The sequence below is a fragment of the Vicia villosa genome, unplaced genomic scaffold (genome assembly GCF_029867415.1).
Source record: "Vicia villosa cultivar HV-30 ecotype Madison, WI unplaced genomic scaffold, Vvil1.0 ctg.000159F_1_1_3, whole genome shotgun sequence".
Taxonomy (NCBI): Eukaryota; Viridiplantae; Streptophyta; class Magnoliopsida; order Fabales; family Fabaceae; genus Vicia; species Vicia villosa.
In genome coordinates, this window is record NW_026705043.1 from 260,244 (window position 1) to 274,397 (window position 14,154).

Consider the following 14,154-nt stretch of genomic DNA (forward strand, 5'->3'; position numbering starts at 1 on the left):
AATACTTATTAGAAATTATATTATTATTCTAATTAACACCTTAACTTTACTATCCTACACACATCACATAAACATCACACGTCACACATTATCAACTATAAATCACCATGATTCATATAATCACATCAAAACATCAAATAATCAATTAAATAATTAAATCAAAATATCAGGGTGTAACAATTAGTCTTCCTTCTAAATAGAAGACTGAAGCGGTTAGTCTTCCTTCCAAACACAAACTTGAAGCGGTTAGTCCCAAAGCTAAACCTGGATTTTCTACAAACTTATCTCGAACCAAGGAAAGATCCAAGGACAAAATTTAATGTCCCAAAGGTAATGCTTTTGTATTTTTACAAAATACGCTTCACTCAAAAGCAATTAGGTGAGCTTTCACACTTCATCTCTTTCATACTTTGAATCTTCTAGACTTACCAAGTAAACCAATCATATAGACACTCACTTGAATCTTCTTGGAGATGAGGAATAATTGAATAAAGAGAATGACGGCTGTATAAAAGTGAGAGAATAGTTGTTGTGTTATAAATGACATATACTACTAGTCTATTTATACAAAGATAAGGTTGCCACATAGGCCCTAATAAAAACTTAGTGAGCAAGATAAAAGGTACATAAATAGAAAATACTAAATTACACTTAATAATGCACCATCATCATTTGCGTCAACAACGAATATGATATGCCTATCCCTCAATCTCTTAATAATGCAGTCGTTAGATCCTCTATTTCCGACTATAAATATAAAATGAAAATTTATACAATTTAATCAAATTATAACTTTAAAATTATTAAGAAAAAACTCAAAATGACTTACATGAGGTTGTGACACGTATACCTCTTCTTGTAATGGACCGTTCAGAAATGCTAACTTCACGTCCAGATGCATCAGAGGCCAGTTTCTATTTGCAGTTAAGGCAATCACCAGTCTGATTTTTTCATGTCTAGCTACAGGTGCAAACACCTCAAGTAATCTAGTCCAGGTTTCTAAAGAAAACCTCTGGCCACTAGCCTTGCTTTGTGTTTACCAACTGATCCATCTGGCTTAAGTTTCACCTTGAAAACCCATCTGACGCTGATGGCTTTCTTCTTTTTCGGAAGCTTAATCAACTCCCACGTTTTGTTTCTTTCTATAGCCTCAAGTTCTTCTTTCATGGTGTTCAGCCAGACTTTCTTCTTGAGCGCTTCTTCAATACCCAATGGTTCAGAGATCTACTAACATGGCACACTGAATGACATCTCCCTCTGAGTCAACTTCTGTGTCTTGTAACATGTCAAAATCTGCAAACCTTCTAGGTATTGTTCTGATTCTTTGTGGCCTTTGAAATTGTTCTGAAAGTTCTCCAGAACTTCTGGGTACAGTATCTTCTGGACCTTGTCTAGAAACACTATTTTCAGAATTACCACCTCCAGAAGTTTGTCCTCCAGAACTTACGTCTTCAGAGTATAGCCTTCCAAAAGCATGACCACCACCAGATTCTGTATCATCATCAGAATCTGGATCTGAATCAGATTCATCATCTGAGTTTTCAGAATCATCTTCTGACTCTGACTCTTCTTCAGAACTATCAACTTCTGACAAGTCTTCAGAAGTTATCTCTACATCAGAAGTTAGTTTAGACTTACTCCAATCCCAACCTTCTGATTCTTTCATAATGACGTCTCTACTGACTTCAACTCTGTTAGTTTCTGGACAATAAAGCTTGTATGCACCTGTACTGTGGTACCCCCCAATAACATCACTTTGCTTCTATCATCCAACTTCTTCCTTCTAGCTTCTGGAACGTGTTTGTAACACACAGAACCAAAAACCTTCAGATGACTAACACTCTGCTTCTCTCCAGTCAACTTTTCTAAAGGAACAATCTCCTTCAGCTTCTGCGTTGGACATCTATTAAGCACATATGCTGCAGTAGCAACAACTTCTCCCCATAGATTGGGAGGAAGCTTCTTCTCTTTTAGCATACTTCTCGTCATATCAAGCAGAGTACGATTTCTTCGTTCAGCAAGACCATTGTGTTGAGGAGTATAAGGAGCAGTAACCTCATGCTCAACTCCATTATCATCACAAAACTTCTGGAATTCTGTAGAGTTATACTCACCTCCACCGTCCGTTCTGAGAATCTTTAACTTCTGACCACTTTGATTCTCAGCCTTCACCTTGAACTTCTGGAATTCTGTAAACACCTCATTCTTAAACTTAATGAGTATTATCCATGTCATTCTTGTGAACTCGTCCACAAAAGACACGAAATACATATTTCTTCCAAGTGAAGGTTCTGGAAATGGTCCACACACATCAGAGTATACTACTACCAGAGCATGTTTTACTCTTGAGGCTACCTCTGATACAAATGGCAATCTGGGTTGCTTTCCTTTCATGCATACCTCACATGACTTCTCAGGCTTCACAATTTTCGGAATGCCACGTACGAGCTTCTTAGAACTTAGATGCCCTAGGCTTCTATAGTTCAGATGCCCCATCCTCTTATGCCACAGCTTACTATATCCTTCAGAGCCTTCTGCACTAAGACACTATGTTTCAGTTGTTTCTACATTCACCTTGAATGTTCTGTTGCTTCCCTGTTTAGATTGCATAATTAACTTCTGATTAGAATCATACAACTTCAGAAGATTGTTCTTCATAACAACTGAGAAACCTTTTTCAATGAGCTGACCCACACTCATGAGATTGCTTTTGATTCCAGGAACATACCAAACATCTTTGATCGGAACATTCTTCCCATTCTTCACTTTAACTTTGACATTTCCTATTCCTTCTGCATAAAGGTACTTATCATCAGCACATCTGATCTTTGTCCTCCTTTCAGAGTCAAAATCTATCAGCCATTGTTTATTTCCAATCAAGTGATTTGAACAACCAGTGTCCATATACCACCAATCTGACAAACATCTTCTGTCAGACTCTGAAGCCATCAATAACACAGGTTCATCATCTAAATCTCCTCTGGCTATGTTTGCTTCTTCTGATTTCCTTCCTTTGTTTGACCAGCAATATCTAGCAAAATGGCCAAGCTGCTTACAACAGTAACACTGAACTTTCTTCTTGTCAGACTTCTCCTTCCCCTTCAGATGTTTCTTCTCATCAGAAGTTGATGCATATGACTTATGGAATCTACCACCACGTCTATTCTTGGCCTCTAACCAAGACTGCTTCTGGTTCTTCTTGACAAAAGAAGCTTTCAGAGCTTGCTCAACTTCCCTCTCAGAAGTTCTTTCAGTCAGACGCAACTCATGCGCTTTTAGACTACTTTGCAGCTCTTCTATTATCATGGTTTCCAGATCTTTAGAATGTTCAATTGCTACAACAATGTAATCAAATTGAGTAGTAAGTGAACTTAATACCTTATCTATGATTACTTGTTCAGAAAGGGTTTCTCCACAAGCCTTCATCTCATTAGTGATCACAATCACTTTGGAGATATACTCTGAAACCTTCTCATTGTTCTTCATGTTGAGATTCTCATATTGCTTTCTCAGGGACTGAAGCTTCACCTTCTTCACTGATGCGTCACCACCATAACATCTAACCAGTGTGTCCCACGCCCCCTTTGACGTCATCGAATCAGCAATCTTCTCAAACACATTCACATCCACATACTGATGGATGAAGAACAACTCCTTCTGATCTCTCTTCTTCGTGTTTCTCTACGCCTCTTTCTCTTCTTCCGTCGCATTTGCTGCAACCGGAGTATACCCATCCATTACAAGCTCTAGAACATCTTAATCCCCAAATAACACACGCATCTGAATCATCCATCTGTTCCAGTTCTTGCCATCAAAAACTGGAAGTTTGGTACTCAAACTGTTGTTTCCGTTCATCTTCTATCTTATGCAGTACACTAAGATCCTCACTCACAGTGTTTCCCAAACCCACAGAATCAGAAAATGTGATTCTGTTACGATTTTGTTCAAAGATTCAACACGAACCCAGAAGAAAAATCAAACACACAAACTCATGTTCATTCGTGTTTCCCTGTGTTTCTAACCGGAGCTCTAAATACCAAATTGTTAGGGCACAAGGATCGAAGATGATAGGAATAATTGAATAAAGAGAATGACGGTTGTATAAAAGTGAGAGAATAATTGTTGTGTTATAAATGACATATACTACTAGTCTATTTATACAAAGATAAGGTTGCCACATAGGCCCTAATAAAAACTTAGTGAGCAAGATAAAAGGTACATAAATAGAAAATACTAAATTACCCTTAATAATGCACCATCATCATTTGCGTCAACAACGAATATGATATGCCTATCCCTCAATCTCTTAATAATGCAGTCGTTAGATCCTCTATTTCTGACTATAAATATAAAATGAAAATTTATACAATTTAATCAAATTATAACTTTAAAATTATTAAGAAAAAACTCAAAATGACTTACACCACCATATTTATTGAGAAATACAATAAATCACATTTGTTGAAATATGCATGCAGACATTATAAACATACAACAAATTTCAAATATATGTGTACAAATCCATGACTAGGTACCACATTTACATATAAATGCAAAGAAAATACATAGTCAAGTATTGCTTTTATCAAAAAATGCAATGTCACTCCATCATCCACATTGCATATTACTACAAGGGAATTTCTTTGTACACCTTCTAGAGGTGCAATATTTTTTTTTTAAATCCCAAATTTCTCTTTAGAGATGCATCTCTAAACGCACCACAAATTAAATTTTAAGGTGTTTCAGAAATGCATCTTCAAAAACACCCTTTTTACACTAGCTTGAACATTAAATTTAAACACAGTGACATTTTTGGAGATGGTTGTACCAAGACTCATCCGACCACATCATTTGTATTGGGTATCTTAGATCGTTCCATTTTGTTCAGGTTTATTTGAAATTGGGGTGTCATATTCTGGCTTTGTTAGTGGAGCGGACGACATATTCTGCAAAAGAGGCGGAAACTTGGCCGAATCATTTTTTGAAAAGGATGGCAGAATTCACCAAGTTGACGGAGCTTGAGAGAGAAGCTGAAGAAAGAGCCAGTTTTAAATTTAAGCGGTGACAATTCGTTCGGTACATTTTATAATGTTATCAAACCATTTTTATATGTATTGTCATGCACAATGTAAACTATATATGTTTAAATACATATATAATATATCTATTCAGCATTTTACCGTTGTTTACTTTTACCAATTTAAATGTTTTTATGTTTCTATGTATTGATTCTGCCTAAATAAATTATGTTGCTGGTTCTGCATAATTCGTATATGCATATTCGAAATGTTTAAAAAAAATCATCAGGGCATGTTTTGGATATGCATATCCGAAAACTCCCTGTTTTCGTTAAAAAATAAGGGGTGAATTCGGAAGTGTATATCGCAAACATGCCCTAATCCAGTATAAGAATTCTTCTGACCAAATTGTTCCAAATCTTCTATAAATAGGGTCTCCAAATCAGTTCTTCAACATCACACACCACAAATCAGAGATGATCCAAACCTATCCTCAGGGTCGGCCCAATCAAACAGGAGACTCCGTTCTAATTTAAAAAATGGGCCCAATTTTATTTTAAAAAAATACAATTATAATAATTAAAAATGACATATAAAAAAATAATTATATATTAATCAAAAAATTTAATTATAATTATTTTGACTTTCATCAATCTCATTTTTTGGATTGTATTGATTTTTTATTATAAGATTTTTTCATTTATTGAATTTTATAATATAATTTTTATATTATTAATACTAATGTAAAAAAATTAGACTTTTAAAAATTTAGGGGCCCTTTAAAATTTGGGGCCTTGTGTTGTAGAGCTTGTTGCTCTTGCACAGGGTCGACCCTGCCTATCCTCATCTTGCATTTGTTTATTTCAATGGTTCGAAGCCGCCACTTTAATTTAGGTTCTCCGAGGACACGCGTCTCGCCGAGCTGATTACCATACTCAATTCTCTCCTGCAATATCCAAAAAATCGGAAGGTAGTCAAGCTTGAGTATTGTTCACCATCACTTGACACTGAAGGAAATGTACAGTTCACCCAGTATCCACTGAAGACGAATGACGATTTAAAGGTTATGTGGAGTACTTTTCGTCGATACTCTACTAAGGGTCCGATTGAAGTGGATGTGAAGATTCAAACATCGGGATGTTATTAAAATGTTGCAACGTTCTCAGTTACCCATTTATAACAACATGTAATGATAAATTTTTGCTTTAATATTTATGTAATTTCAACTATCTATGTTAAATTTATGTTAAACTTCTTTGGTGTTTAGGTTTTGTTTTCTAGAAATCATTATTTTGGATATGTACTTCCGAAATTCACCAATAGGTGAATTCAGAAATACATCTCCGAAAACACCTTTAAAAAACAGAAATGTGGTGCGTTCAGAGATGCATCTCCGAATTCAGGAGGTAAAACTGAAATTTTACCATAGACTCTTAAAAAAGTTAATGGATGTAAAAAAAAGTATACCCTTACTACAAATGCAGTATAAACTTAACCCAACCCAGCCCAAACATTATAGTTTATAACGCTTTTTTATATCAAAATGTGGTATAACCCTTTAAAACCTCGGACTTTTATACTTTTGTACATTTTTTTTTATAAATTACGACACCACAAATAGATGATATAATTAAAAATGTGATAAAAATATATTAAATTAAAAAATATATAAAAAAAATTATTTGAGCATAGGCTTTAATTAGTTAAGAGAAATGCGAATGAGGTATAAAAAAGTCAATTGTTCTAACTTATTTTATATTAAGAGCAGGATATCAATTCATGTGTAAAGTAGGGGTGTGAGATATAAACGTAGCGTGCAAGGTAAATATCTTGATTCTATGGGTATGACAAATAAACTACTCTATAGGCCCGTGGGTTTTGTTTTTAATTGTCTCAACCCAAATAATCGATTATCGAAACGTAACAAACAAAACAACTTGTGGAAAATAAGAGGAAGACATGTCTCTCACTTCTCCTCCACAATTCCCAAACAAGAGAAAAACCATTAAGAGCAAAATAAAACAAAATGAATTATCCAAACCCACTTTATGTACACTTCTCACACACACACACGACAACCAAGCTTTTTCAACCTTATTACCACCACTTCAATTTCTCCGAAACCATGGTCATATACCTCTCTCCCTCTCCACCTTCCCACTAGGGGTGGGAATAGGCCAGGCCGACTAACAGGGGCCTACGGCCCAACCTACATAGGCCTAGGTCAGGCCAGGCTTTTTAGATAAATAGAAAAGGCCTAGGCTTTTTTATAAGCCTATTTAGCTAAAAAAGCTAGGTCACAGGCCACATAAAAAGCCTTTTAAGCCTAAGAGGCCGGCCTATTTAAATACATATGAATAATTTTATTATTATTATATTATATTTTTTACTTTGAATTAAAAATATAAAAATAAATTTTAGTTATCTTGAAGAAATTATGAAAATAAGATGAAAAGAATCTTATGAACAATGTCATAAGTTGTTTCGATAAGTTCTCTCAAACAAATAATATCACAAAATTTATGCTACTAGGTAAACTCAAATAAACTAATGCAAACAAACATTTAATCTCATTGATCTTTTAATTTGTTTGTCTATATAAAGACAAGTTGAATGAGTTATTTACAAATGTTCAAATGAAATAGGCTTTTAAGTAGGCTATTAGGCCAATCAGGCCTTCAAAAAGGCCATGCCCAGGCCAAAAAAATAAGCCTATGATAGGCTACAGGCCAGGCTTAGGCTTTGAATATTATAGCAGGCCAGGCTCAGGCTTGGCAAAGCCTAGCTCGGCCCAGCCTATTCCCACCCCTACTTCCCACTCAACCTTATTACCATCCCTTAATTTATATTTTCTAAATAAAACTAACTACACCAATTCCATCCCTTAAGAGGAGAAATTGATCCGTCTTGATTGCCTTTGTCAGAACATCTGCTAGCTGCTTTTGGGTGCTACAGTGCACAACTTCTAATGTTCCGTTATGGACTTGTCTTCTCAAGAAATGATACTTAGTCTCAATATGCTTGCTTCTTCCGTGTAACACAGAAAATCTGGCAAGATTGTTTGCAGACTTATTATCAATCATTAACTTCAGAGGCTTCTTTACTTTAATCTTCAAATCTTCTAATAAATTTCGAAGCCACACAACTTGACATGCAGCTACAACGCCTGCAATATACTTTGCTTCACATGTTGATAGAGCAACAACATCTTGCTTCTTGGAACTCCAAGAAATAGGACCTCCCAGAAATTTAAACAAGTATCCAGAAGTACTTCGTCTATCAACTCTATCTCCACACCAATCAGAGTCAGAATAGCTCATCAACTCTGATTCTTCCTTTCTTCCAAAAGGAAACAATACTCCAAAGTTCAGAGTTCCCTTGATATATCTCAAAATTCTGACAGCATCTTGATAATGGGACCACTTAGGTTTATTCATAAACCTACTAACTATTCCAACTACATAGCAAATGTCAGGTCTGGTATTGCACAAATACCTCAGAGAACCAACCAGCTGTTTGAAGATCGTAGCATCAACATCTTCACCTTCAGAGTCAGAATCCAATTTATGATTGGTTTCTGACGTTGTAACAGCAACTTTACAATTCTCCAACTTAAATTTCTTCAGAAGTTTAAATTCATACTTCAGCTGATGCAGAATGATACCATCTTCTGAGTACATAATCTCCATCCCTAGAAAATATACCATATTTCCCAGATCAGTCATCTCAAATTCATTCATCAGCACCTTCTTGAACTTGATCAGATCTTCTGGACAACTCCCTGTAAGCAATATGTCATCTACATAAAGACACAACAGAATCATATTACTTTCAGAATGTTGCACATAAACTCCATATTCCATCTCACATTTTTGAAACCCTTGCTTCTTGAAAAAAGAATCAATCCTCAAATTCCAAGCTCTGGGTGCTTGCTTCAGTCCATACAGAGCTTTATGTAGCTTGTATACCATCCCTTCCTGATTCTTTTTAACGAAACCATGAGGTTGTGACACGTATACCTCTTCTTGTAATGGACCTTTCAGAAATGCTAACTTCACGTCCAGATGCATCAGAGGCCAGTTTCTATTTGCAGCTAAGGCAATCACCAGTCTGATTTTTTCATGTCTAGCTACAGGTGCAAACACCTCAAGTAATCTAGTCCAGGTTTCTAAAGAAAACCTCTGGCCACTAGCCTTGCTTTGTGTTTACCAACTGATCCATCTGGCTTAAGTTTCACCTTGAAAACCCATCTGACGCTGATGGCTTTCTTCTTTTTCGGAAGCTTAATCAACTCCCACGTTTTGTTTCTTTCTATAGCCTCAAGTTCTTCTTTCATGGTGTTCAGCCAGACTTTCTTCTTGAGCGCTTCTTCAATACCCAATGGTTCAGAGATCTACTAACATGGCACACTGAATGACATCTCCCTCTGAGTCAACTTCTGTGTCTTGCAACATGTCAAAATCTGCAAACCTTCTAGGTATTGTTCTGATTCTTTGTGGCCTTTGAAATTGTTCTGAAAGTTCTCCAGAACTTCTGGGTACAGTATCTTCTGGACCTTGTCTAGAAACACTATTTTCAGAATTACCACCTCCAGAAGTTTGTCCTCCAGAACTTACGTCTTCATAGTATACCCTTCCAAAAGCATGACCACCACCAGATTCTGTATCATCATCAGAATCTGGATCTGAATCAGATTCATCATCTGAGTTTTCAGAATCATCTTCTGACTCTGACTCTTCTTCAGAACTATCAACTTCTGACAAGTCTTCAGAAGTTATCTCTACATCAGAAGTTAGTTTAGACTTACTCCAATCCCAACCTTCTGATTCTTTCATAATGACGTCTCTACTGACTTCAACTCTGTTAGTTTCTGGACAATAAAGCTTGTATGCACCTGTATTGTGGTACCCCCCAATAACATCACTTTGCTTCTATCATCCAACTTCTTCCTTCTAGCTTCTGGAACGTGTTTGCAACACACAGAACCAAAAACCTTCAGATAACTAACACTCTGCTTCTCTCCAGTCAACTTTTCTAAAGGAACAATCTCCTTCAGCTTCTGCGTTGGACATCTATTAAGCACATATGCTGCAGTAGCAACAACTTCTCCCCATAGATTGGGAGGAAGCTTCTTCTCTTTTAGCATACTTCTCGTCATATCAAGCATAGTACGATTTCTTCGTTCAGCAAGACCATTGTGTTGAGGAGTATAAGGAGCAGTAACCTCATGCTCAATTCCATTATCATCACAAAACTTCTGGAATTCTGTAGAGTTATACTCACCTCCACCGTCCGTTCTGAGAATCTTTAACTTCTGACCACTTTGATTCTCAGCCTTCACCTTGAACTTCTGGAATTCTATAAACACCTCATTCTTAAACTTAATGAGTGTTATCCACGTCATTCTTGTGAACTCGTCCACAAAAGACACAAAATACATATTTCTTCCAAGTGAAGGTTCTGGAAATGGTCCACACACATCAGAGTATACTACTACCAGAGCATGTTTTACTCTTGAGGCTACCTCTGATACAAATGGCAATCTGGGTTGCTTTCCTTTCATGCATATCTCACATGACTTCTCAGGCTTCACAATTTTCGGAATGCCACGTACGAGCTTCTTAGAACTTAGATGCCCTAGGCTTCTATAGTTCAGATGCCCCATCCTCTTATGCCACAGCTTACTATATCCTTCAGAGCCTTCTGCACTAAGACACTATGTTTCAGTTGTTTCTACATTCACCTTGAATGTTCTGTTGCTTCCCTGTTTAGATTGCATAATTAACTTCTGATTAGAATCATACAACTTCAGAAGATTGTTCTTCATAACAACTGAGAAACCTTTTTCAATGAGCTGACCCACACTCATGAGATTGCTTTTGATTCCAGGAACATACCAAACATCTTTGATCGGAACATTCTTCCCATTCTTCACTTTAACTTTGACATTTCCTATTCCTTCTGCATAAAGGTACTTATCATCAGCACATCTGATCTTTGTCCTCCTTTCAGAGTCAAAATCTATCAGCCATTGTTTATTTCCAGTCAAGTGATTTGAACAACCAGTGTCCATATACCACCAATCTGACAAACATCTTCCGTCAGACTCTGAAGCCATCAATAACACAGGTTCATCATCTAAATCTCCTCTGGCTATGTTTGCTTCTTCTGATTTCCTTCCTTTGTTTGACCAGCAATATCTAGCAAAATGGCCAAGCTGCTTACAACAGTAACACTGAACTTTCTTCTTGTCAGACTTCTCCTTCCCCTTCAGATGTTTCTTCTCATCAGAAGTTGATGCATATGACTTATGGAATCTATCACCACGTCTATTCTTGGCCTCTAACCAAGACTGCTTCTGGTTCTTCTTGACAAAAGAAGCTTTCAGAGCTTGCTCAACTTCCCTCTCAGAAGTTCTTTCAGTCAGACGCAACTCATGCGCTTTTAGACTACTTTGCAGCTCTTCTATTCTCATGGTTTCCAGATCTTTAGAATGTTCAATTGCTACAACAATGTAATCAAATTGAGTAGTAAGTGAACTTAATACCTTATCTATGATTACTTGTTCAGAAAGGGTTTCTCCACAAGCCTTCATCTCATTAGTGATCACAATCACTTTGGAGATATACTCTGAAACCTTCTCATTGTTCTTCATGTTGAGATTCTCATATTGCTTTCTCAGGGACTGAAGCTTCACCTTCTTCACTGATGCGTCACCACCATAACATCTGACCAGTGTGTCCCACGCCCCCTTTGACGTCATCGAATCAGCAATCTTCTCAAACACATTCACATCCACATACTGATGGATGAAGAACAACTCCTTCTGATCTCTCTTCTTCGTGTTTCTCTACGCCTCTTTCTCTTCTTCCGTCGCATTTGCTGCAACCGGAGTATACCCATCCATTACAAGCTCTAGAACATCTTAATCCCCAAATAACACACGCATCTGAATCATCCATCTGTTCCAGTTCTTGCCATCAAAAACTGGAAGTTTGGTACTCAAACTGTTGTTTCCGTTCATCTTCTATCTTATGCAGTACACTAAGATCCTCACTCACAGTGTTTCCCAAACCCACAGAATCAGAAAATGTGATTCTGTTACGATTTTGTTCAAAGATTCAACACGAACCCAGAAGAAAAATCAAACACACAAACTCATGTTCATTCGTGTTTCCCTGTGTTTCTAACCGGAGCTCTAAATACCAAATTGTTAGGGCACAAGGATCGAAGATGATAGGAATAATTGAATAAAGAGAATGACGGTTGTATAAAAGTGAGAGAATAATTGTTGTGTTATAAATGACATATACTACTAGTCTATTTATACAAAGATAAGGTTGCCACATAGGCCCTAATAAAAACTTAGTGAGCAAGATAAAAGGTACATAAATAGAAAATACTAAATTACCCTTAATAATGCACCATCATCATTTGCGTCAACAACGAATATGATATGCATATCCCTCAATCTCTTAATAATGCAGTCGTTAGATCCTCTATTTCTGACTATAAATATAAAATGAAAATTTATACAATTTAATCAAATTATAACTTTAAAATTATTAAGAAAAAACTCAAAATGACTTACACCACCATATTTATTGAGAAATACAATAAATCACATTTGTTGAAATATGCATGCAGACATTATAAACATACAACAAATTTCAAAAATATGTGTACAAATCCATGACTAGGTACCACATTTACATATAAATGCAAAGAAAATACATAGTCAAGTATTGCTTTTATCAAAAAATGCAGTGTCACTCCATCATCCACATTGCATATTACTACAAGGGAATTTCTTTGTACACCTTCTAGAGGTGCAATATTTTTTTTTAAAATCCCAAATTTCTCTTTAGAGATGCATCTCTAAACGCACCACAAATTAAATTTTAAGGTGTTTCAGAAATGCATCTTCAAAAACACCCTTTTTACACTAGCTTGAACATTAAATTTAAACACAGTGACATTTTTGGAGATGGTTGTACCAAGACTCATCCGACCACATCATTTGTATTGGGTATCTTAGATCGTTCCATTTTGTTCAGGTTTATTTGAAATTGGGGTGTCATATTCTGGCTTTGTTAGTGGAGCGGACGACATATTCTGCAAAAGAGGCGGAAACTTGGCCGAATCATTTTTTGAAAAGGATGGCAGAATTCACCAAGTTGACGGAGCTTGAGAGAGAAGCTGAAGAAAGAGCCAGTTTTAAATTTAAGCGGTGACAATTCGTTCGGTACATTTTATAATGTTATCAAACCATTTTTTATATGTATTGTCATGCATAATGTAAACTATATATGTTTAAATACATATATAATATATCTATTCAGCATTTTACCGTTGTTTACTTTTACCAATTTAAATGTTTTTATGTTTCTATGTATTGATTCTGCCTAAATAAATTATGTTGCTGGTTCTGCATAATTCGTATATGCATATTCGAAATGTTTAAAAAAAATCATCAGGGCATGTTTTGGATATGCATATCCGAAAACTCCCTGTTTTCGTTAAGAAATAAGGGGTGAATTCGGAAGTGTATATCGCAAACATGCCCTAATCCAGTATAAGAATTCTTCTGACCAAATTGTTCCAAATCTTCTATAAATAGGGTCTCCAAATCAGTTCTTCAACATCACACACCACAAATCAGAGATGATCCAAACCTATCCTCAGGGTCGGCCCAATCAAACAGGAGACTCCGTTCTAATTTAAAAAATGGGCCCAATTTTATTTTAAAAATACAATTATAATAATTAAAAATGACATATAAAAAAATAATTATATATTAATCAAAAAATTTAATTATAATTATTTTGACTTTCATCAATCTCATTTTTTGGATTGTATTGATTTTTTATTATAAGATTTTTTCATTTATTGAATTTTATAATATAATTTTTATATTATTAATACTAATGTAAAAAAATTAGACTTTTAAAAATTTAGGGGCCCTTTAAATTTTAGGGCCTTGTGTTGTAGAGCCTGTTGCTCTTGCACAGGGTCGACCCTGCCTATCCTCATCTTGCCTTTGTTTATTTCAATGGTTCGAAGCCGCCACTTTAATTTAGGTTCTCCGAGGACACGCGTCTCGCCGAGCTGATTACCATACTCAATTCTCTCCTGC

General features: G+C 36.0%; 1 protein-coding gene across 1 annotated transcript; it reads right to left on the reverse strand.

Moving 5' to 3' along the window:
* Window positions 1-737: 737 nt before the first annotated feature.
* LOC131624734 (uncharacterized) lies at window positions 738-9,853 on the reverse strand. The gene is made up of 5 exons (XM_058895654.1): window positions 9,489-9,853; window positions 2,895-3,031; window positions 2,729-2,792; window positions 1,302-1,730; window positions 738-747 (listed from the first exon to the last, which is right to left on the reverse strand). The coding sequence occupies exons 1-5, from the start codon at window positions 9,851-9,853 to the stop codon at window positions 738-740; spliced, it is 1,005 nt and encodes a 334-aa protein (XP_058751637.1).
* Between the last annotated feature and the right edge of the window lie 4,301 nt (window positions 9,854-14,154).

Excerpts from the sequence above, each read along its gene's own strand:
- LOC131624734 (XM_058895654.1), bottom strand. The coding sequence starts at position 9,853 with ATGAAAGAATCAGAAGGTTGGGATTGGAGTAAGTCTAAACTAACTTCT. Across the intron at positions 2,793-2,894 it reads TTGGTGGTATATGGACACTG|AAGGAATAGGAAATGTCAAA; the intron begins GTTGTTCAAATC and ends ACCTTTATGCAG. Across the intron at positions 1,731-2,728 it reads GTTCCGATCAAAGATGTTTG|TACAGGTGCATACAAGCTTT; the intron begins GTATGTTCCTGG and ends GGGGTACCACAG.